This window comes from Cynoglossus semilaevis, chromosome 18 (genome assembly GCF_000523025.1).
Source record: "Cynoglossus semilaevis isolate Cse_v1.0 chromosome 18, Cse_v1.0, whole genome shotgun sequence".
In the NCBI taxonomy this organism is placed as follows: Eukaryota; Metazoa; Chordata; class Actinopteri; order Pleuronectiformes; family Cynoglossidae; genus Cynoglossus; species Cynoglossus semilaevis.
This window is the reverse complement of record NC_024324.1, coordinates 10,296,143-10,321,471: the sequence shown is the minus strand read 5'-3', so window position 1 is coordinate 10,321,471 and position 25,329 is coordinate 10,296,143. Positions and strand designations below refer to the sequence as shown.

At 43.3% G+C, this 25,329-nt stretch overlaps 2 protein-coding genes across 2 annotated transcripts in view; both read right to left on the bottom strand.

The window, feature by feature from the left end:
- The window catches only part of hey1 (hes-related family bHLH transcription factor with YRPW motif 1), a 34,832-nt gene extending 19,082 nt beyond the window's left edge, over positions 1 to 15,750 (bottom strand). Inside the window, exons 1-4 of the mRNA XM_008331681.3 lie at positions 15,261 to 15,750; positions 14,320 to 14,458; positions 12,858 to 12,966; positions 3,138 to 3,286 (exon numbers count right to left, since the gene is read on the bottom strand). The gene's annotated coding sequence lies outside the window, so the exon portion shown is untranslated. The remainder of the gene's footprint in view (positions 1 to 3,137; positions 3,287 to 12,857; positions 12,967 to 14,319; positions 14,459 to 15,260) is intronic.
- Positions 15,751 to 18,064: 2,314 nt separating this feature from the next.
- The window catches only part of stmn2b (stathmin 2b), a 9,814-nt gene continuing 2,549 nt past the window's right edge, over positions 18,065 to 25,329 (bottom strand). The window contains exons 2-5 of the mRNA XM_008331680.3: positions 20,888 to 20,983; positions 20,401 to 20,573; positions 19,706 to 19,897; positions 18,065 to 19,322 (exon numbers count right to left, since the gene is read on the bottom strand). Coding sequence (XP_008329902.1) covers positions 19,263 to 19,322; positions 19,706 to 19,897; positions 20,401 to 20,573; positions 20,888 to 20,983 — 521 coding nt within the window. The 3' untranslated portion in view covers positions 18,065 to 19,262. The remainder of the gene's footprint in view (positions 19,323 to 19,705; positions 19,898 to 20,400; positions 20,574 to 20,887; positions 20,984 to 25,329) is intronic.

The following is a 25,329-nucleotide window of genomic DNA, read 5'->3' as shown; positions in this document are numbered from 1 at the left end:
TTATGGTTCCCCCCCTCAGCCTCCATTGACAGTTGTCTTTGAATGTTTCACATCAGGTTCACATGGAGCAGTTCCTGGTATTGGAACATGTCTTTTTAGCTTCCACATAACTGTCTGTATTGGAATCTTCCAGTCGGTTCAGACGTCATCGTTTTGCACCAGGCTCATGAAGATGTTGACACTCACTTTCATCAGCACAGCACGCTCTGACTCATTTCATATGTGAGATAAAGCAGGTATTACAGCCTCTCCCAAATTATTCCGAAGTGTGATAAGATGTGGAGCTGATGAGTGGCCAGGAAACGTGGCGTCTATTTTAAGACGTTGGGAACTGTCGCTCGCAATGTCAGAGGGAGTTGGCATGGGCCAGCAGAGTAGAACTTCCATGTGTGCCTGAGCGTGAGTAACAGCACGGAGTGGGGGATTCTGGGATGGTGGGAATGGACGAGGAATGTCAGAAAGCCAAAGAAGGGGAAAGAATGACAACAAAAAAGCAAAGAAGTGGTTTATGCCCACAAAACAAAGATGGAGAGAGATTTTTTTAATATAATTGGCTTTTTCCTTCGGGTCCCAGACTTGCTGACTGAGAGGAGGAGACGGGGGACAGAGGAGTACGTGTAGTCTCCCTGCTACAACAACACACACCACACACAAAGACTGTCCAAACTTCAGGAAGATTAGAGGAGCTGAAGGCTGAGGTGATGTGGTCAACTCGACAAACCATCAGCGTCTAATTTCTGTCGCCACAGGTCCTTTTAGTGGCCTTAACAAAACAAAACACACACACATGGACACACACACTCACAATGTACCACATGCACTCTTACTGTTAGAAAGAGGTTGTGAAAACACACAGGCCACACTCTGGTCCAGCACGTGAGAACATCACTGTGAATGTCTCCGAGGATGGATGTGTGGGTTTACAACAGACAAGCGTGACCCCAGTGCACCATGGGGATTTTGTAAGTCTGTTTTTGAACCGACATGGAAAGCCCTGCTCCCGTACAGACATGTGGACCTACAAAACCCTGCGGAGCTGCTGCTGTCTCATCGTTCGTTCAGCTATTTCTGGGAGCCAAAGTTATTTCAGCCTTCCAGAAGGCCGGAGCCCTGAGAGAGTTCTTTTTTTTTTCACCGACGGAGATTTGTTTTCTCTCTGGGAGGTTTGGGAAAATTGAACGCTGGTTTTGTTTTTGGTTTTGTTCTTTGCATTGTTGCCGACGAAAAATACCATGCACTCAAGATTTAGAGGGCTACACGGCATCGTCTATTTCTGACTTCTATCATGTAGTCACAGACGTTGAACCTCTTGTCAGAAGGAAGGAACTGTTTTAGCCGGGGATTTTTGGACCTATAAAATATGTTCATGGGGATTTTTGCTCTTTTTTTGTTTTTAACATCATTTCTATTTACTTGTAACTTTTCTTTTAATGTGTTACCATTATCATTACCATCACAGGGTTAAACTAGTCATTTCTGACAACTTTTCCTGTTTTTTTAATTGTTCATTTTAATCAAGCCTCTAATAATTTGACTGATTTTATCACTTTAAACTATGCAGAAAGGACAAGCCTAATAATCCAATAAGTTAAGTACACGTTTTCAGTTAACAGTTTAATAAATATAGCATAAACACAGTTTATATTTTACAGATGTAAATGTAAAGATCTGACAAAGAATAATTGCAAAATTCAAAAAGCCCACCGAATGACCTTTTTGTTAAATTATATTTGATTATAGATTAAACTTTGACAGAAAGAGTTTTTTTTTTTTTATAAAATGCAAATTTTTGGTGAAAAAATACAAGAAAACAAAATTCCCCAGAAAAATATTTTAAAGAAATAGGAAAACACATACACACACAGACACACCAGCGTCACAGTTACAGTTACAGCAGGTGGGACTGAGTCAGAGTGAAGCAGTTCATCCTAACAGTCAAACAGGAAGTTGCTGCTGTATTTGGAAAACTCTCAGCAGACATGCTGTCATGTCACAGTGAGAAACTCACAGGTGTTGGAGATAACATGAACAACACTGGAGGGTCTGTCAGATATGGCAGCCAATGTCTGACAAAAAGGCCATAAATCAAACTTGTCAAAAAGGCTGCTTCAGACCTGAGCTGAAGCTTGAACGCGTTTCTCTGACTCTCCACAGGGGTTTGTATATAAGAATAAAAACGTCTGAGAATGTTGCTCCACACACTCTGGAAATGACCCCTGCCAACTGCTGAGTCAAACTTCCAGAAAATACACAACTGTTCTCTGGTAAACCTTTGGATCCCTGTGTGCTTCAGTGAACTCTCTACCACTGAAGTGAAGTTTCCACATGATCCAGTAGACACTGTCACATGTCTGGACTACAGACTGACCATAACGAACTCACATGACCATCTGGTTCTACAAGAGAGACCAAGAAGGAAATACTAGAAATGTTCCACTGGGGACGACTATACTGGTGAAAAAATTGCAACATGAACAGATTGAAACAAAAACTGTGGGAAAATAATGAAAGGATGGATGATGACAATCCACCTGCAGGTCAGTTATGCTCCCATGAGTGGAAAATGTACAATAGAGCATACAACTCATCAACTGATTGACAGTTAGAGCTTCCCAGAGCTTTTATTTGTCCACCTTGACAAAGCTCTAAGCTTGCTTGCTAACAGCAAAACAGGATATTTGCTGTCTACTATGAAGGGAGTAAGCAGTATGTGCTGGCAGCTCATGTCTCCATTTGGAACAACAACAATAAACATAGCGTGATCCCTGGAACATCTGGAGTTCATCGGTGGAAAGACACACCTTGATAAATGCTGCTAGCATCCTGCTACACAACATAGCTTTGTCATTGTCTTTTACCACTGCCAGGACAAAAGCAGATCTGAGGTCTACTGGACCATACAGCTGTAATGTTTGTATGTCGACTGTGGCTAATGACCCCTTGACCTCTCAATTTGACCTTTTACACCTTGCGTTAAACAGATGATCAAACGGTAACTCTGAACCCAAACAGTCCTCTGGAACTTGACTCTGTAAATCTCCACTGAGGTACTTCACCTGAGGTAATTATGTGGATTTGGTGACCTGACGCAGATACAGAACAAATACTTAACAATGCACACACACACACACACCCACCGACAGTAGCAGGCCGACAGTGGATGTTGTCAGCGCACGGCTGCAGTAGCTCCGGTGTCAGTGTCTGGTTTCCACATGATGAGAGTGTAATCTCTGCAGGTCCCTGCCTGCTGCTTTGTTTTCCTCACCGTCTGACTCATCCCTCCAACCTGTGGGAAGGAGGCAGAGATGGACTGTGTCACTGTCATAACATGGGATTAGTGTCGACGTTACACTTTCTCACAGAGATGGGAAAGATGCCCCGGAGTTCCTCTCTCCTCTCCTCTCCTCTATTATTGCCCTTTCACTTCTCTCAGATTGCACTTTTTTGTTTATCCCCTATTATCTCCCTCCAATCGTCTTTTCTCTCTCTACATTTCTTGTCGCCATGATTTTGATCCTTAGTCTTAGTGATGCACTACAGCAGGGCTCCTGTTCTGATTTCTGACATCTTGCATAATTAAATCTGCAACAATTTCTGTAGTACTTTTTTTTTTTCAATTTTAAGCTTATTTAAAAAACAACATTATTGAAACATTTTATTATCAAGTGAATTCTTTAGACGGCCTGAAGCTGGAACCCAAGTTATAAAGTTTGTGTTGTGGTTTATAAACTCACCCGTCTTCACCTGTGGATGTTCCTCAAACCTCTCCCTGTGTTTTAGGTTTCTGCCCCAGGGGCAGTTTCTGTCGGGACATTTAGCCTTTGAGAATGTCAGTGCTTTTAACACAGTAAGTGAATGGAAGTCCGTGACGGTAAAACCATTTGCATTTTATCTCTTTTGTGTCTGGTGAAATCTGACACATCCGTCGCCCGTTCACATCACCTTCAGGAAATGCAGTGAAACACAGGGATGTCAAAGTTAATGGGAATTGCTTAAAATGCCACTATGTCATATGATTAGTTGAAAATGTACTTTGTAGACATGACCAAGTAAATATAAATTAGAAAAAACTAAATAGTCACCGTAGTTAAAACCACAGCGTGTTCTTAATCCTAACTTCAACAATGAGAAATGAACCTGTGACTGATGAGCCAGAGGTTGATCCCAACAGAACAGGTAGAACATTCCACAATTGTTGTGTTCAGTAAACATTAGTATGGACTCTAAATTTTGGGCCACAACAAATGAGGTGGCAGGCAGGATTTGGCCTGCTGGCCTTAAGTTTGACATACTCTATGTGCTGTAGTTCATTCGGAACAAACGCCACCTTAAACTCAAAGGGTTAAGTAAAAGAAAAGTCATTCCACAAACACTTCTTTTTACAAATATTAAAGGTGAGAGTTGTACATTTTCTCAGCATCAGTCCGAGTCTCTCCCTCACTCTCCCCCACTCTCCCCCACTCTCCCCTCTTTCCTACTTTCTCATCGTCTGTGTGAATCCCAGTCTTATCAGCCAGCACCTGCACCAGCGCTGGGCTTCAGCAGACTAAATCCAGCTGGATCACAACTAAACACCGTGGGATTACAGCTACACTTCTACACACAAGCATCAGGTCTTTGGCCTGAATGCCTTTGTAACGCTCCCTTAACACATTCACAGTCAACCCTGGTTGCACCCATCTGACGTGCAGTGTGGTTTTATCTGCCAACAGCCACCTGTCTCTCAAAAGTCGGCTTGTGGAATGAGAGCAGCCGTCAGCATCCACACCCACATATTTATTTCATGTTGTATCAAAGGGCGTTCAGTCTGAAGGTAATAAAGCGTATTAAGTTTAATGAGCCACAGCAGCCCGCGGCCATACGTACATGTTTATAAGAGACTGCGTTCACATTTCACCACACCGGCACATCCGAGGAACCGGGTTTCAACTCAGACTCAAGATCCTACTTGCACCGGCCGAGCTGTCGACGTAACAGCTCTGCAGGTCTGAATGCTTCTGCCCCGGGGCAGGATGGTAACATGAAAAGCTTTCAACTCATCACATGCAGTGTCAACATTCCACCTGGCAGGAAACACGGTGCCAATAATCCTCACCCGCACCTTCACTAACTGCATGCCCTCGAAATGTTTTTTTTTCTTCTTCTTTAAAACATTCTTCACAAACGGAAGATTTCAAGCTCAACTGGTTCAAGTTAAGACCATTCTTTAGAAACTTGAGAAAAAGGAATTATTTTCTTGGCCTCGGGAGCAGAGAGGTGGCAGAGTGAACGAGGCTGGTACGGAAAAAAACAACAAATAATCATCTGCCTATGTTCATGTTAAAGAAAAGGAGGAAGTTTTGAATTGTGGAAAACAACAGTTCAAAGAGCAGAGGCAACGGCAGCGAAAGAACACACACACACACACACGAACATAAGTCATTCTGTTTAAACAAACAGGAGGCCCCTGGACCTTCACAAGGCCATGTTCATGGTTACTGGGGATACCAGCGGCCTGCGCACACACACAAAGACACACACAAAGACACACATGAACATGTTCTAACAAACATGAGGGACCATGGCAGGACCGGGTTTCAGTAAAATCATTGTTGTGTCACATTCACACACACACACACACACACACCACCCCCACGGTCGCTGCCTATCCTGTTTCAACCCTTTGCAATCACTAATGTGTACAGGCGCACAGGACAGCCCTTGTGTGAGGGGTCGTAACAACTGCGACAGTAGCAGCGGGGCGACCTTTAACCCCTGACAGCATGGGAAAGCAGGGACACTCAGCTGTCGGGGGAGCAGGGGTGACACCGGTCACCCCCCCATCGTTAAATGATGATTAGATATTAATGAAATAAACTCCTGAAAATGTGTATACAAACACACGTAAAAGAAACTGAATCTGAGGAACACGCAGCCACACACACACACACGTGCGTGCACACGCACAGACACACTCCGTGACATCCCTCCTGGCCTCTGCTATAATCATGAGTAACAGCATTGTGCAATCAAAGCTTGGGAACCACAACCGTGGCAGTCAGGCCGAGCTTTTATCTTCCTGCTGGTGACACAGTGACCGTGGGCCAGACGACGTCATCACCTCAAAACTTCACAGAGTGAAGTTTTATTTTATATTAATTAATGAACTTGTTTTATTTTTATTTTAAATGAATCAAATTCTGACTGATTCTTTGTCTCAGGATCTTTTAAACTTGTATCTAAATTGCTCTATTTTCAGCTAAAAAATGCAAAACATCCAACACCGTCACACTTGCACGCATCACATCAGTACGTTCCATCCTTTCATTAAGAGCTGAGAATATTTAAGGCCACGACTTTGGTTCTCACAGGACAGAGTCACTGAAGGAATGCCAAGTATCCAGGAACCCCCGGCTGGGCAGACCAGTGGTTAGGCTGTGATTTAAAACAGCCCTGGTTGTTCCCATGTCACACGCTGTGACAGCGAGCATGTGGAGCAGCAGAGTGTGCCCTCAGCAGCCCTCCGCACTCAGCTCTTCAAGTGGCTTTGCAGAACAGTCGACCACGGAAAATTGTTGATCTATCAGAAATGTATTTATATATAAAAGATAAGATTAAAAATAAAAGTTCCACTTGGAGCGAACCGTCCACATGAACTGCAGAAACCTGAGCATCTGGAGGAAAACCACACACACACGGGTAAAAGGTGCAAACGCCATACAGAAAGACCAGGGATCAAACCAGCAGATCTTCAAGCAGACAGGCTAACCACTGACCCGTAATTCTAAACAAAATACCAGGTTTCCATCAGCACGATAAAACAACAAACCAACTGCACAGATCGGTGGAGGCAGAATCTTTTTGGAAAGTTAGCTGCTAGAGAGTCACGGATGAAGAAGAAATCCACAGTGAAGCTAATACTGAGGCTGATGTCGACACACGTATCCCTAACATGAACTCCATACCCTTACTTTACATCCAGGACTGCACTCCACTCTCTCCTGATCACACCAACATGACTGGCTTTTCAACTGAAGCATGATCAATCAAACCACTCTGACAATTATCACCAGATGTCAACTCTTGGGTTCCAGCAGAATCCAGGCGAAGGAGAACGTATGTACGACTTGAAAACTCTGTGGTATGCTTTTGTGCGATGGCAGTGTGTGATTTGTGGTCAAAGGCAGAAACAAGCAAATCCTCTGATTTGCTTGAAAATCTAATCAGTATTGACTGGTTGCATTTGTGTCAGTGCTTTCTGTCCGTGATTCATTGCAGGGAGAGAAAACATGGCTCTTGACTCATTCTCTGGAGAATAAAAAAAAACAATTGCTACATTTTTAGCTTTTTGTGGAAACAGAGCAGCGTTTTTGGTTCAGTGGGGAGATAAACATGTATTAGCTCTCATTAGGTTAGTTATGACGGGTGAGTGGACGCGCTGACCTCAGGATTGTCCTTCAGTCTCTGTAATCCCTCTGACAGCTGGACGTGCACTGCCACAGATGCCCAGGCGAGAGGGGCCGAGGAGTATGTGTGTGTGTGTGTGTGTGGGGGGGGGGCGGCTGTGGGTGTTTTCTTGTCCTGCATCCTCTCCTTCTCAGGTTGACAGCTGACTGTGATTAATATTTCACAGCCAACAAATGGAGAGCGGAGGCATGGGTGTATGTGTGTGTGTGTGTGTGTGTGTGTGACACTGCCATAACGGCGGTTCAATTGACGTAATTACCCTCCCCTTCTTAAGACATCACACGCACCCTGTCAGACACAGAAAACACCACACCAATGAATGAGGTGACCACATTATACTAATGCAGTGCGCACACACACACACGCAAGTCAAATTCAATCATTTATGATCCAAACAGAGATAAACTGACAACAACAACAGGGTTTGACCTGAGCTGTGAATATATGTCAACATATCCATATAAAAATCCATTTAGTTTAATGTACATAGACCTTATGGATCAACAAAGGTAACATTTCAGGGGGTCAAATCCTTTAGGGTTAAAGAGAGAAACTTTAGAAGAAGTCATAACATAATCAGTGTTGACAGAAGACAAACTGTGGCTCCAGCTCCAGCTGTGGCACAGAAAAAAAGTTCATTCATTTAACTCAGTGTTAGCCCAGAGTTGTTAGTTGTTAGAATTATGACAAAAATAGACGAGGATGTTTACAATTTAGCAAAAATACAAGTTCTGCGTGTGAGATCAGAAAATATTTAAGAAAAATTAGACTAAAAGGTAACTTCACGTTGCTGCACAGCTAAGGGTTAGCTCATTTAAACTATTATTATTGAAAGAATTCATTTTCAAGCCAATCTTAAGAATTGCTTTGACGTCCAATTGTTTTAGTTTGACCTTAAATCTTGTAATATTCCATTTTTAACCACAGGCTGCTGCATTAACAGTACAAATTGAGATATTTATAATCTGCTGCCGTTCATTTTCCTCCTAAAGATATGAAATTGAAATCTTTCAAAATCTAAAACTTTCTTTTTCTGTCCTTCCTCTGGTGAGTAGCCTCTTTACTCCACCAGGGCGTCACATGTCTTGAACAGCAGATAACTAATTTTGGAATGAAAATGAATGCTAAAAGAAAACAGATATCTGTGTTGTTCCTCTGAAAACATCAAAATAAAACCTTTATCTCATGTGAAAGTTCTCCCTGATGAGACTCCTTTGATGAGGCCTTTGATGTGTAGGAGTCTCGGTAATACGGCCGATGATGGCAATTGATAAGGGCGAGCCGAACAGCAAATGGCTGTTCATCAGGGATAGGAAGGGCTGAATGGAAGCCAGACTCGGTGCTGCCCGGCCCGGGGCTGTGTGATAATCAGAGGGAGCGGTCGTCGCCGTGGCGATAAGGAAAAAGTGGCGATTGTGAAGCTGTGTGTTTGTGTAGCTGTTTGTCACTGCGTCTGTGGGAGTGAGTGTGTCGCTGATGGTGTGTGCGTGTGTATGTGCTTGTGCTGCTGTTAATGGGAGAGAGTGCAAAGGTCAGAGAGTATGTGTGTGAGTGCAGCAGGTGGCAGAAAACCAACAAACACTGTCACTTCAATTCAGAGGAAACGCTGTGGAAAAGAGATTAAACACAAGACAGAGAGAGAGAGAGAGAGAGAGAGAGGAAGAGAGACAGAGGAGAGAGAGAGAAGGAAGAAAATAAAAGAACTTTGTCAGGTGACACCCCGATGGGTGGAACTTTTCAAATAAACCTAGAATCCTACTAAAGTACGTTCTCATCCTTTTAAATCAGCATCTAGAAATATGGAGTTGCCTGTTACTCTGAAAGGATTTTGACCTCTGTCTTTACTGAACTGGTCCGACTTCTTCAACTCAAACACTTCAGCTCTCTGAGCCTGAGTGAATAAAAGACAAACAGACCGAGATCCAAGAGAATTCCACTAAGGCTGAGAACAAATATGAAGCTTGAAAAGGAGTAAGAGGCATGACATGTAGAAGGAGAGCATGTCCCGGCTCAGTCGCCTTTATCTCACCACGTGTGTGTGTGTGTGTCTGTGTGTGTGTGTGTGTGTGTGTGTGTGTGTGTGTTGTAAACTAATGGAGCTGGCAGGGCGGAATCAATTACTGACCAGCAAGGATTTTCCCACAAGCTTGAGCTGGTGGGAAAACAGGAGCGGCACAGCACGCATCTGTACACGTGTGTGTGAGTGTGTTCGTGTAGGAGCGTGTGTGTGTGTAAGCCACTTGGCCGCTATCAGCCTATATTTGTACATGCAAATTTATAGGTGTGCAAGTGTTTACTGTGTGTGTGTGTGAGCTGCCACTGGGAACAGCCCACAGGCCTTCAGAGGAGAAACCAGTCGACTTACAGACGCGTACAAAAACCTTGTTTGTCTCGTTCTCTGCTGCTCCCAGAGGAAAAGGAAAGTGAAGAAGGAAACAGGAGTCAGTGACTAACACACGGCTCCATAAATCCTCCTGCTGTCAGTGCTGTCGACTGTCAAACTGAGACACGTGTGTCTCCACACACTGAGCCGGGGACGGTGGTTCCATCTGAACCCGCTCAGATCCACAGACACTGGTGGATCTGCATGAGTCAACATGGATTACGCTCCAGTCTGAAGACTTATCCTCTGTTATTGTAACTAACAGCACATCTTTGTGGAGGTGACACAGCTCTACCTGCCCACGTCCACGTCTTTCATACTGCAGTTGTTTGTCTGGGTCATTGTTGAACGTCATAAATCAGGTTTCCACTGCCAAAGGTACAGCCTGATTCATAGTGATGTCTGCTGCAGTTCACAGTCAGGTCAAAGAACAGTTACTAACAAACAGAAGAGACAATGAAAGTTTGTCTTGGAAGACTAAAAAGATACAGACCTGATGGATAATATTTTCTTCAACAAGGGGACCAGGACCCCTAAGGGGACAGCAGAGGTACTGCAGTTGGTTGTCTGTCTGATTAGACATTTGGCTAACCCCTCATATGTTCTCAGGTTTGAAGTTCTTCAAACTCAAAGTCTTTGCTAGAACCCATCGGTCAATCTCACTGCACACAATGTCTTGCTTTACTTGTACCTCCTTCATGTACTTCTCTGCCACTCACACATTTCTTCATACAGTAACACTGCTTCACTGCTGGCGTCAACACAATCCATATGAGGGTCAGTTACATTTAAAGTAAACTTCAAGTATTTTAAAATTTTAAATCGGCAAATAGAATAAATGAAATAGATTTTTTTACTCAGCGTCTTCCTACACTGAAACAGTCATAAAAAATGACATTTGCGGTGGAACTAATGATGAATCATCACTTTGAGACAAACAAACACGACTTAGTCAAACAGTCTGGGCTCCCAGCGTGTCTCTTTGTAATCCTTTCCGTGTTGCGATGGTTGTCATCATTTCTGCTGCTCTTTGTTGTCGTTGAATCTCTCCGTTAAGTCATTTCTGCTTTCTTCCCCCGTTCATTTTGTTGTGGTAAAGTTTGTGTCTCAGTAAACATGATGTTTCTATCAGCACTTTAGGCTGGAACTTTCTGGATTTACTTAAAGGAGGAGAAGAATAAAAAAGCTGGAGCAGAGATTTCACAGTATTGTTTACACATGGCCCTCTTGTTCTTGTTGGTGTGTGTGTGTGTGTCAGCCCTGTGCGTGCCTGCTGCCGGCCTTTTTAATGCCTTCGATTGTTCTGTTCAATAATCGACTCTGTATGGAGTCAGTGCCACTCTATAGTGAATGACTGCATCAGGAAGCAGTGCCAGGCAGGATAACGCTGGCCTGGACATTGGACTTGGTGACCGAGGGAACACTGAGGCCAATGACTCACACACACGCACTGAGGCAAGAACACACAAGTTTCCAATGGTATTCTTGTAGGGACACTCCACTGAATTAAATGGCAGAGGAAACATGTTTTCACTCAAACCTGACCACAAAAACATATCTTATTTCTGAGCCTTAACGTATAACCACCATGTTTTCAGGAATATAAAACATGCCTTCTTTAGAAGTTTAGAATTAATACGCTGCATTTCATCTATGGCCACAAGAGGGCACATCTTCACTCGTAACCACTGCTACTAAGGTCCTGATTAAGCACCAATCAAGCGGCGGAACAGGAACTAATGAACTAACAGGAACTGATGCTGTTGACGAGACAGCCCAGTAGACAAGGAGACCGAGTGTCATCGTCCAGTGAGAGGACCTGCCATCGCTCCATTGGCCAAAGTCAGAAACTCCATGTATGTAGAGCAGTCCTCACACAACTACAAACCACTGTGGTGTGTGAGCAGTTGACATGAAAATAAGACAGTAAAAACCTCAGCATCAATTTATCTCTGACTTTTTCTCTGAGCTGATGAGCAGCGTTATTCCTACTGGCACTTCCAGGAAGTGACCTGGGAACATGACCAGGAAAAGGGGAAACAGAACGCACCTTTACGGTAAGTTCCTAACAATCACAAGAGCCAAGATGTCTGGATGTCTGCTTGACTGAGCCACTTCTATTGTGAGAGTGTGTTATGTAATGCTTTAAAGAGAGCGTGTGGGCCTGATAAACAATAGTGGAAACCTTTAGCCACAGTAGTATGGTAACCAAGTCCCCAAGAGCCTTCCTTCACACACACACACACACACACACACAGCAGGAGGTACAGATATTTTAGAAAGTCTATTTATATGGACAAGTAACCTCAGGTAAACCATGCAAAATTTCCAGAGGCCCGTGTACCGTAGTTTGAGAACCACAGTTCTATACCAAGATCCAAAATTTAAAATGAGTTTTTCACCTTAGAAAACACAACAGCCGCTGGTTGGACCGCTGCCTCGTGTGGTAGAAAGTGTGGGATAGTATTTGTAAATACACAACGTGTAGCTTCCACACTTTCCTATAGGGGGAGCTATAAACATAGTTGAAATCCCTGGGCCTCCTACTTCACAGTTTTGATTTAAATAAGTGAAGCTACTCAGACAGTGAAAAGGGGAGAGAAAAACAAAATGTGTGTGTTTCCCAGCTCTGGCTTTGTGCACTACTGTGGCTAAAGGTTTCACTATCCTTTAGCTTGACCACAAGGCCTTTGGGCCTCATGACCACTGTACACACAGGCCCACACACACACTCCTTCCTGACCTTACACATGCTTTTCAGTTGGTCCACAGTAAACACATGCGGGTGAACAGAACAATTAGATCAAGCTGAATGTGGAGCCAGTGACTGAGTAAACACCTGAATATGGAAACTCAATGGGCTCTTGAATTGACATGCTGAGAAACAATGGGCGTGCACACACACACACACACACACACACACACACTCGTGTCCCACTTGCTTGACTAATTCCCTCGTAATGTTGTTGTCCCGTACACAAACACAGACACACTCTCACACACTGGTCTCCCACACTCCCTCACTCACATCTGTTGGGGTTTGTTTTCAGTCTGAAGCCTCCTCCCCTCCATCCTTCACTCGCTCCCACTCTCTCCTTGTCTCCTGGTGTCTCACCTCCGTCTCTCCACGGTCAGGCCTAAAACAAACACATCACACGTCACTTTGGTCTGTCTTTAGGTTACTTACACTTCTTCCTCTTGTTTTCCCGTTCACCAATCCCTCAACTCAGTTTTGCAATGCAGAAATTTAAAACACATCATTTTAACTCTAAACAACAGTATCGTTAAGAATTCCTAAATGAACGAGGAACAAATATGTTACTTTTTCAATTTTGTTTTTTTGGAACCCATCGGTTAGAGACTTTTATTCAGGCAGAAAATGAAGATTTCTTGGTGCTACTACTCATTACTACTCTCTACTGCGACTGCTGACACATTACTTTGATATTTCTTTGTTGCTAATGTAATTTTTTAATGAACTTAGTTCAATGATTTACTGATGTTGATTATGTCACAGTCATTTTTATTTTTCATGATGTTGATTATGTCACAGTCATTTTTCTCAATCAATCTCAGTCAATTTCCTTTCACCCAAATAACAAACAAATAAACAAGTGACTAACAACACACAACACCTGAATGGTAGATACAGGACATCTTGGCTGATGTGTGCTGTGTGTGTGTGTCTTTGTGTGTGAATATGGCTGCTGTCGTCAAGCTCCTGGCGTTGACACAGTAAACTGATCCTTAGGGGTCTAGGAGGGGAAATGTCTCCCAACCACACACACACACACACACACACACACGTATATAAACTCATACGTACTCCAGAGGGAGAGGAGAGCCGTGGAGGAGCGGCACTCACACGGAGATTGAATTACAGCTGAATTAGATCTGAGCTGTGGGAACCAGCACCTTCCTTCAGACACACACACTCACAAACAGAAAAATGTGTGTGTGTGTGTGTGTGCTTGTGTCTGGTATACACATCCTCAGTGTCATTTCTTGACACCGTGGCTGTGCTGGGACACACGCTGAGATGATGTGGTATGTGTTCACATTCTCATACACACACAGGCACACACACGCTGACGGATGCATATAAACAAACACAGTCATGAGACGTCGTAGGAGAGCAGCGTGATCACAACTTGTATAAAACTGGTCATGTTAACAGGAAGTTATATAAGTGAATAAAAAGTGTTTGTGTGTGTGTGTGTGTGTGTGTTTAACCACCCTTTCATTTCTACATTTCCGCTGATGATGCTGAGAAAATCATGTGACCAGTGACCACCCAGTCCATGGCCATGATGGCCACAGAACTTAAAAATAAATAGACTGTAATATAACCCCAAAAAAGATCATTGTTTTCCACCATTGGTGGAAGCTTAAAAAGCTAACATATATATACCAATTCACAACCTCATCCCCATCAATTAATCAATAAATGATCAATTTATGGACTTTGTTAAGTAAATTATTGCACTAACCAGGTACACGGTGCAAATCCCGGCATGTCCACTTTTCCCACACGGTTGTCCAACAAAGTGGTGTCCGCAATTATTACATTTTTTCCCCCTTTGTCTGCAGATGTCCACCGACCCTCACCACAGTATCGCTCAAAAGGACCTGACACAACAGTACAAACAGTCCGTTTAAAAAGATATCTTATTGACATTACACACCTGACAGGAAGTATAGATGTAGACAAACAGTGGCCCTTGGTCACTACAACGGTCACTGTAGATGCACGAACGCACTAAAGTTTTTAACAACTTTAACAAATTAATAAATAAGTTAATGCTTTTTAAATTTGAAAAACTGAGATAAATAAATGCAGCAAAAGGTTGATAGAAGTTACCCTAAGAGATAAAAGACAATCAAAACTGTTTTAAAGATGAAAAACACAACTGAAACATTAGCTTGTCTTAGCCTACAGTATGCTGAGAGATTGCTACAACATTTCATAAAGTTGAAATGTAGCAGAAAGGAGAAAATTCCTCTTGAAAACCATCTACAAAAATGATCTAAAAATAATGACGTGTGTAGGTACGACCCTTTGAAGATATATATATATACTATTATTACTCTGTTTCTCTTCAATAAAGTATGGTAGATGTTGCAGGAGATGCAAGACAGCAGCAGGTTATATAGCAGCAGTATAAACGCAGCACATGTGCAGCGGTGCAGTATTAAAGCCCTCCTGCAGGGATCACTTTTCACAGGGGAACAATATTTGTCTCAACACCAGCAGAAGGTCACAGCAGGTCAGAGAGGAGATAATAGCCTTCAGAGTATAATCTTCTTCATTAATGTTTGCTCTGCCTTTGACCTCACAGTGCCAAGCAACAGGCCGTTAAAGACGACAGCAATGGAACCAGTGCAGTTTCAGAACACACACACACACAATCAAACACACACACACACTTACAAGACGCCACCATCCGTTTAGCCCCGTCCCTTTGGACACAAACCCCATGCGTAGGCACCAGGGGAGAGAAAAGGGAGCGCAAACAAACTCTCCCCAGGTCCGGGGCTCCGGTTTCAGCCTTCCGTCCGCTACGGCCGGGGGGCCATGGGAACACCAAGTGCCAGGGGCCCTGTGTCAATAAGGAACAGTGGTTCAACACAATGGGGGCCTGCCTGCAGACAACACCGCTGACAGACACCCACACAAAAGGCCTGTGAATGGGAAGGAGGCTGGTGTACTTCAACACACACACACACGGACACACACGAGGGAAAGAATAGGGCAGTGTGCGGCTGCCCACAAGGTCAGTGTTTGATGGCTGCTTCTGTGTGTGTGTGTGTACAAACATGCTGAAACAGCCGGCAGCACTCATGCCCATGAAGAAATAAACAGACCATAATAAGCAGAGGGGTTGTACACAGTTTAGACGTTAAAGCACAGAGTGTACCACAGAGCAGCAGCGTGACAAACACGTCAATAACACTGTGTTTCTGATGCATTCTTTCATTTGGACTCGGTCTGGGAGCCCACGTCAAAGAAGCTGTTGTGTAAAAACGTGTGAGCGGTTCTGTAGTGGTTTGAAAAAATGTATATATAATAATGAATAAAATATATTTATTTTGCTGTGTTCAATTTGAAATATTAACCTTAAGATACGTAGTTTAAAGTGTCCTCCTGTTGGGTCAACCATGACACATTAATTGGTAAATTGTTTATTGTCCAAATGAATAAACTAAAATGAAATGAATGAATGAAGCTAAATGCTGGACAGTAAATAAAATATAAAAACCTAACTTAAAGTGACCCAGAAATACACCTTAAATTACTACAATTTAATAGTACAAGTATTAATAGTAATTAATTGTAACTTATTGGCTACAGCTATAACTTCTATCTAGCTATATATCGCTATAGCTAGCTATAGCTATCCTAGCATATCAACTTATCAACTAATACATAGCTTACATTTAGCTTCTTTATGGTGTGGATGAGTTAAGGTTTAGCTTTTTTTTTTTTTTTTTAGCTTTTTTTATTTCTTAAAATTTCTTGCCTACCGTTCTCCGTTATTTTAGGTAGTAGCACATGCTTGTAGTAGCAAATGTATAGTTATATACACCAGAGCCATATTTCACCAGAACATCTATCTGTTCCACCGCCAACCACCTCCGAGAATCAGTGACACAGTGCAAGGAGCTTCTGGAAAAGAAAATGTAAAGAGAAACGCTGCCACCTGCTGTCGGTGCCAAATAATCTGGAGTTCCAAAAGCACAACAACAATGACTTTTGAGGGAGGATAACTGGTCTAATGGCTTCACCTACTGGCCATTTTTGTACATTTTTGGTACATAAACGTTGACGCTGGTCAGTCCGAATTCTCTGCAAATAATTGTACTTCACTTTACATAATTCTTACACGGCTGAGAACTCACAAAATGGGTCCTACTGTTCTTTTACAGCTACATAGATGACGATGGAAAACATTTAAAAACCGGAACTAAGTAGAACCTTTGAGCTTCACTGCGTTTTTTTTGGTATTGTTTCCCATTTAAAACATGTATTAATTAAATCTCAATATCTCAGTAAAATAGGTCCAACTAAGACAAACGACACCATGTAGTTAAAGCAGTTGTTACAGTGGCTCCAAGCGCTTATAATGATAACTAAACCTTAACTCAGAAACAGCTTACATGTTACATGTGCTAAGAATTCACTAAGAATATCTGATGTTTTGCTGACTTGAACTTATAGTAAACATATGTTCCCCTGAAAATGATTCTTTAAAATAAAACTGTGACAGGTCAGGTATTTTAAACAGCAAGACAGTGTTAAAGAATATGCTTCACACAGTCTCATTCTGTGTCCTCGGTTCCCCCAAGGGTTAATAAGTATAATTAAAACACACAGTGATGCGACCCAGTCATCAACTTATCCCCGGACCAACTAATTTAGAATATGTTGCATCAAACCTGTCAGTTCAGTTTATCAGGTTACACTTAGACTTAGATTTCAGGAGAAAAACTAAAATATTTCTAATATAATTTTTGTCCTCTTTTCAGTTGACATAACAGGTCATCTTCACTCCCCCCGCCTCCCCCCACACTCCAAGCTGTGAGGCCAACATGGGACAGATTTCTTTCATAAAGGTTTGGGTCCTTATTAGAACAGTTGAGTGTGTGTCACAGTTGTCTTCATGTTTGTGAAGATTTAGCAGCGTTAACTCAGTTTCCTGGAGACTGTGGTGGACGATGTGAAATAATCGACTCTCTCACGCCGTTTCATTCACTGAACCCAAATCTTTATTAACCACTGCTTGCTCACAAAGATATACAGTATGTGGAGAGAAGGAGAGGGGGGGAAACCCCGAAATGGGGGGGGGGGGGGGGGCGGGGGGGGGGGTAGGAAGTGGGAGGGGCAGGTACAAGAGTCACTGTTTGTAGTGAACAGCTGTAACACACTGTGACACTGTTGGTTTAGACTTGATCTGATCAAACATTCAATACAGCATCGACCTGCCTTTTCACACACACACACACACACACACTCACACACACCTGTGGGCCTACCATGCTTACTTTCTCTCTACTAGTGTCCTTCCTGACCGTCCTTTGAGTCAGTCTGACTCTGTCCTACACTCGTGTACACCTTCATGTCCGTCCGTGGCTGCAGTCATACCGGTTATGGCTTAGACGTCTATCTGTGTCCGTAGTTCAGTGGCTTTTACAGTGTCTTGGAGTGAAGTGTGATGATTCCAGAAGGTTCTGATGATGCCGAGCACTACTCTAGTTGTATTTAGTAGAATATTCACAGTAACAAGTCTGATCTGAGGTGAATTTTTTGTTTTTTTTTTACTCTTTGTGTTTCTATGATGCATTTAACTTCTGCTGTATTGTCTATTACTGTAAATGTGATTGGAAGCTTGCTAGCCGGAGATAATAGGAGGGCTGCTATTGGTCAGTGATGCTATTCTTGTCCTTTTTGGTGATGTATGAACAGTTAATGTCACTGTGCTGTGATTGGTTGAATCCCTTGCCCATTTGGAAAGCGTGTGAGTGAGTGCTTCTACAGTACAGATACATGTATGTGGAGGGATGGAGGTAAAGAGGATGAGGACGGGGTTTAAATGCTATAGTGTTCTCCTGTTGCGCAGTCGCCATCTACCTCACAGGAGTGGATGTGCAGCGGCAGATTACAGTCCTCACAGAAACACAAACTGTCTCCTTTATTTTAGTAGTGACTGGAACAGAGCCGATCTAGGTACCTCAGATCTAGGTACCTAGATTTGTGGTCCAGATGGGACTAAGGGAAAGGAGGCAGGATGTGAGGCCTGGTGAAGACGGCACCGGCCGCAGCAGACATCAACTAGCTGTCGAACTCACAACAAACATCTACAAGCCTGTCACCACACGAGAGAAAACAGAAAAAAAAAAAAAAAACATTCTCAGGCTGAAATGGACCAAAAAACAAAACAAATAAAAAGAAACATGGAAATGAAAACTCATTACATCCATACACAGAATACGCAGAGAGAAGGAACTCATATAAAAATGGCACACTGCAATCAATACTTCTGCTGCTTGTATCATACTGTATATAACAAAAAAAGAAGTATTTACAGAAACCAATACCCACTGTCATCACTGGTCAATCTGATCACGGTTTGTTATTTAAACAGAGCAAAAACATTCTTTTTTGAGGAGTGGGTGGAAACATTAATTTTCCTTTTTTTAATGAATTTTTGCCTTTTTTTGTCGTTGTTTTTTTTTACACCCCCAACACCTTTGGACCTTCCAATTTCTCTGGTGGTAAATTCTCAGGCTGTGGTAAATTCATAGTATTATGACAAGAATGGAAGGAGACGGAGGAAAGAGGGGAATCATGGGATAGGTTGGCGGAGAGGGAGGGGGGGTGTCGGTGTTCCTCAGGGTCAGGGGTGGGAGGGGGGGTTTAGGAGGGTCGTGTTTCTCATGCTGTCAACTCTTCTCTCAACTCCTTGTTCCTGCGCACCTCCTGAGCGTGCTTCTCCTGGAGGAAAGACAAACACACACACATCAGGGCTAGTTTTCTCTCTGTCTATTGTTTCTTGTTCCCTAGAATATTCTTCCTTTTTTTACCTTTAATCCATGACTCTTTACCCCTCCCTCTCTGTCATCTTTCAACAATTGCCTCATTTGTACCAGGTTGCCATGGCAACGAAACTTTGTCAACCCAGACCCTACATATTAAACGGACATCACTATGCTGTTCATCAAGAAAACAGTGGCTAGCTGCTAGCTGTCTGTAAAAACTGGAAGGTTTTCAGTGACCTTTGGCTTTAAGACCACCCTGACACTGGAGTGATACACCACCCTAACACTGGAGTGAAACAGCACTAAACCCTCAGCGTGACTTCAGTCCCTGCTCCTCACCCTCTCCTGGAGACGCTCCATCAGGGCGGCCAGGTAAGCCATCCGGTTCTCCTCGTTCTGCTCCATCTTCATCTGGAGCTTCTCCTCGGCCAAGCGGCTGTAGTTGCTGTGGTTCTCCATGGCCTTCAGCAGCACGTCGCGCTCGTGCTCCCGTTTCTCAGCCAGGATCCTGAGAATCCCGGCCTCCTGGGACTGTGAGCACGACACAGATACAACTTTATGTCTGGATTCTGACCTTTTGACTGAGTCCAGATTAACAGATTTACAGATTAACAAACTTCATCTAACATCTATCGTCATGTGCAGAAAGGTGTAGCGCTCATGTGTGTCTGAGCCACAATACTGGACATCTGGCATCAAAGTGCCTTATTGATCAGGTGATTGATTTGTTGGTGGGTATCTGGATTTGTCAGCTGGATTTGTCACCAACTGTATTGACGAGCAGATCAATGATGTGCAGGAATTAGCCGGTGTGACATGACATTTTTCACAGCAGCTGGTGCGGTCGCTGTGATGCACCATTAACCAGAACAAAGCAGGCGTTATAAAAGACGTCAAGAGGCGTCAATCACACCAGGAGTAGAAGACGGTGAAGGTATTTTATTATGTACAGCTGGTGTGGCCTTTAATAAAACTAAGTGATCGGTGGCTGCACTGATGATGATGATGATGAAGATGATTGAAAACATCCTTACTCTCCTCCGGTCCTCAGCTGCCTCCAGCTTCTTCTGGATGTCCTCCAGGGAAATGTCCCTCTTGGGTGGGCTGGTGATGCAGTGGGACACCTCGGACACGGGGGACGGCGGCTTCAGGATGACCTCAAAGGCCTGACCTGAGGCTCTTTTGTTGATGGGTTTGATATCCATGTCTGTAACAGCCACCAAAGATTTAGGTGTTAGGGTCGTCCTGACACCTTGGACTTTTGACTTTGATTTTAAGACTGTGATTATTCTGAAAAAGGTCAAATACTTAAGTGTGATCTCAAAATTTAAAACCCTCACATCGCTATTATAATTGAAAAAACTCAAAGTCAAATTTCTAGCCACTTTCCTTCATTTAAAATCAGACTTTATTTTAAGAACTCTTCTGTTCTATCTATAATTCTATCTATATATAAAATCCAGGTCAAATTTTATAAAATCTGAGATCGAATGTGTGGCCAACGTGGATGTTTTCACCAACCTTCAAATTCACCCATGATGTTTTTGCGGGCCTCGGGGTACAGACAGGAGCAGATGAGTGACAGGACGGAGATCTCCTTCATCTTCTCCTTGTAGGCTGAGCAGAAAGAGGAGGAAATGAGGCTGCGTTTTAGTCAGAGTTCAGAGGAAACATCACCAACCAGCTTTACTCTCCTTTAGATCAACAACAAAACCCTCATCAGAAGGATGAGTGTCTGTGCAGGTCCTCTGGCCTTTGTTTGATCCCAGCTGATATGGATGTGTCCTTTCTCTTGGCTTCACCCCCTCCACCCCTCCCTCCACGTCCAGCTAAGATGCTGTTGTCCCCTGAGAATCCCTCATCTCCTCCCCCCTTCCCCACCCCATCCCACGTCTTATTAGTGATGCATTTCATTTCAGACTATTAATTATTGATGCAGCCAGACCATCACCATTTTATCTTTCAGCCATTTCCTGGCTAAGTCAAAAAGAAGGGAAAGAAATATAGAATATTTGGATGGATTTACCAATCTATCCTGATTCTGTAAAATTTTTTCTCAGACTGTCTAGTACATTTAGTATTTTTATACGTTTACTTAAATAATTGTATAATATTTTGCACCAAATTTGTTTTATTACTTTTTTGTTTTACCCCCGATTCCCTCGTGTGGGATCAATTCAAGTTCAATCTAATCTAATCTGATCACTTTAACGTTGGAACTATGTTTTGTTGTGGATTGACTATTCATAATCTCTTAGAAGGAAAAAACGTAAAGGAATATGGATACAGGTATTTACAACATTTTAGAAAATAAACCAGTGTTTCTGTTGTTGATTCTGTCGACATGACACGACATGATTGGATTGATTAACTCTGAGTGACTGTCATCTTTAAATTTGACTTTTTCCTCTAATGAACAGGTACTGAAGACCAAAAACAACAAATAACCGAGTCGTGACTTAGCATAAAAACGTCATTTTAACGATGGCTTGTAAACTACAATAAATCCGTGTTAAGATGGAGGAGATACTGTAGTATTCGGACTCAGCCAGGTACACTGGGCTAATGGCTGAGGGCTCAGCTTATCAGCACAGAACAGAAATATACGAGTGTCCTTTCTGTGGCCCATTTCTGCTCCAAAGAGGTAATAAGACTGAAGCCAAGTGGGCATCAGTCACGCCGACTGCATTTGGCAGGCTGCTCAGGACACAGCGCTCCAGGCTGGGCACAGAGGAGCACATCAACCATCCATGTCTAACCTTGATTTGTCTTATTTGTTACCTTGGTTGTAATGTGAAACCCAGGTCGGTGCAGCAGAACAGAACAGAACAGAACAGCAGGAAAATATCTGCATCACACTGCACCGTAGAACATATTCTGCTTCTGCACAGTATCAGAGTGCGCAGCCTCAACTGTTACAGTACAGCAGCATCCATCACCCAGAGCCCACGGGGCCTGGGGGGCTCCGAGGGCCTCACTGTTGGAGGATGGAGGAGCAAAGGAAAAAACTGGAAAAATGTTCCTGCAGGCTTCACTGGAGATCAGTCCAAATCCTTTACTCTCTCTGATCCCTGATCCCTGATCATCATGAACATATACAGTACTCCACCTCAGCTCTGCGCTGAGCGGAGGGCCATCAAAATCACATGTACGTCAGCCCTGGTGTCAGTCCTTAGCCTCCACGTTAGCTCGGCTGCTCCACGTTTTATTTTCTCCAAACCACAAACATAGCTCTGCTCAGTTCTTGCTCTTGTATGACGTCATTTCCCCAACACCCTCAGACTGTGCACACTTTCTGGTCCGCAGACCGGCAGACGCCACAGTAATGTGATGAAGTCTCTGATGCAGCGCTCTCTATTCTCTGTTGGCCTTGTTAACTCACCCTCCCTGAGGAGGACGTGAGGAGTGGGCGTGAGCACGCTCTGATGAGGGAGTGTTAACAAATGTAGAGGGAAAGGTACGGCTGAGCAGGGATAGAGAAAAAGGCGGAGTCTGGTTGAAAAGATGGAAAAAAAAAAGGTCCATAAGAGGGAGCGACGCCACTCAAATAAAATGACTGTGGACCAATCAGGAGGAAGCACTGAGTCGTTAAGTCACAGCTGATGATTACGTTAACGTCCTTCTGATGGAACCTGACAGGCAGTGAGGCTGTGAGCCAACAATGTGGACAGGTCCCAGTGGGAGTTAGCACCGACATCAGATTGCCACCAGGGGGCTGTTCTCAGCCTAATGGCAGGAAGCCACCAAGGCAAGGTGGAGCACACTTTAATGTATAATTAGTGGACCACTCCATTCCTACTGACAAAAGGGAGGGGTGGGGGGCGGGGGGGGCTTTGGTTGGGGAGGCGACACCCTCATTAAGTGCTGTAGATATGTCAGGACCCCACAAGCCTTTTTCTGCCCCCCTCCCCCTTGACAACTGAAGGTTGAAACAAATCAGTGGAGCAGGTAATTTGGGTTAAGTGCTTATGGAGCACGTCAGCAGAGCTTCTTGTTTAGAGGGTGTCAAGCTCTGGTGCACAGCCTGTCCTCCGCTCTGCTAAGCATTATTTTTAGGATCAATGACCCACCTGTGGTTTTCTGGCTGATGTTGACGTATTGATTAAAATTTGGTCCTATATTTTATTTAAAAAGTGCTTTGTCTGACGCAGCAGCATCAGTTAACCAAATGTTGGCTAACTGATTTGGTCTTAAAGACATGACGATACATGATGATCTGAGTGTCAGACGTTGACAGTGATGGACTGGGACTGTTTTCCTGCTGCCTCTAGTACATGTTCTGGTACACAGTTAATACAGGGTTGATAGGTTTGACTTTAAACTGACATAAAGGCCGAGGGAACAACATCAACTGACTGACTGCTGCTCTGAGATTTGTGATTTACGGCCAATGCGCCACGATTTGTTTTTAGTTTTTTATGGCCGTCTGAATGTTTATTTCTTCACTTTGTAAAATGAGCACTTGCTGTGAATTAAATCAGAGTTGTAACTTTTTAATGTGAACCCTCCGAGATATTACGTTTATACCCATAATCAAAACACATTTTTCCTTGGTGCAAAATATGAAATTGCAACTTTATTACCCCGGAGAACAAATTCCTTTTTCCTCTGTAATGGCTATTGTAATAAGTTCACTCCCCACGGATCCCAGTCGTAAAAGTGAAAAACGATCCCTGGGTGACATCCTGTGCACTTCAACAGTAAAACAAACACAGTTTTAGACATGCTGGGTAAGGTGTTTTTTATATGTTGAGAATATAATGAGACAGAGATGACGGCCATTCTGGGCCTCCACTTCACTCCAGCTGGCTGGTTCCAACCAGTCAGATCTGCAACCTGGCTTCAACAGAGCTGTTCCTTCTGTCCCAGCCTCAGAGACACAGTCTGCAAATTGACTTCCTCTTCCAATCCATCAGTGACAGCTCCGATCATTAGTATCTCCTCCACCTCCTCCTCCTTCCCTCTGCGTCTTTAAGGCTCGGCTTCATCTCTTTCTGATGTTTTCATCATTTTCTTCCCTTCACCTCTCCCTTATTTTCTCTCCATTTGTCATCCAGCTGCTGGCGTTAGCACCAACAACCACACCTCTGCTCTGTCCTCTCCCTGCTCTGCGTCTCTTGTTCTGCCCACACACGGTCCCTGCTGTCACTCTCATTACAGCACACATATAAACAGAGTCACTGTGGGCGAATCGGCACGAAATGTAAAACATGTGAAATGTTCTGAAGGAAGCGACCGTCTAATGTGACCCTGAGTATCACACTCTTCACTGCTGCTGTGGGATCCACAGCCTTGGCATTGGCTGTGTGGAGCCACATACAGGCGCTTTACTGCCAGCCCACCCGGCAACAACATTATTACAATATTACAGAGACATTACTCCGGCACAAATGGCTATTAAAAGAAACGTTATGGCCCCCAGATGCTGCAGGGCAGGTTCAATCATCTGGTACAACTGCAAATCATTCCCACGTACAGTCTCTGTCCTCGGAGATGAATTCTCTCACCATTTCAAATTTTCCATTTCATTATCATCTTTTATTAAGCATGCATGTTTTCTAATGCTAAAATTGAGAGATAATTGAATAATTAAGTAAAAAATGATTTATTATTTGGACCCTAACCCACAAAGACGATAAACCACTGAACTGAGATGTAGCCGTTACTGTGATAAAAGCAATTTGTCCTGAAACATATAAAAAAGGCTTTTTGATTAACTGCAAAAATATAAACAGATAGGTACTATAGATATTTCTGATATGATAAAAAAATTAAAAGTGTGTAAATATATGCATAAATATATAATGCACTTCTTTTAATTTTCTATAATGTTAAATACAAAACAGTGGGTCCCCGTCCCAGTAATTTAACCCCGTCCTGCCACACTAATTATTGATTATATGAGCAGCCTAGACCAGTCAAACCCTAAACCTGATTCATCGTAAACTACATCAAATCGACCT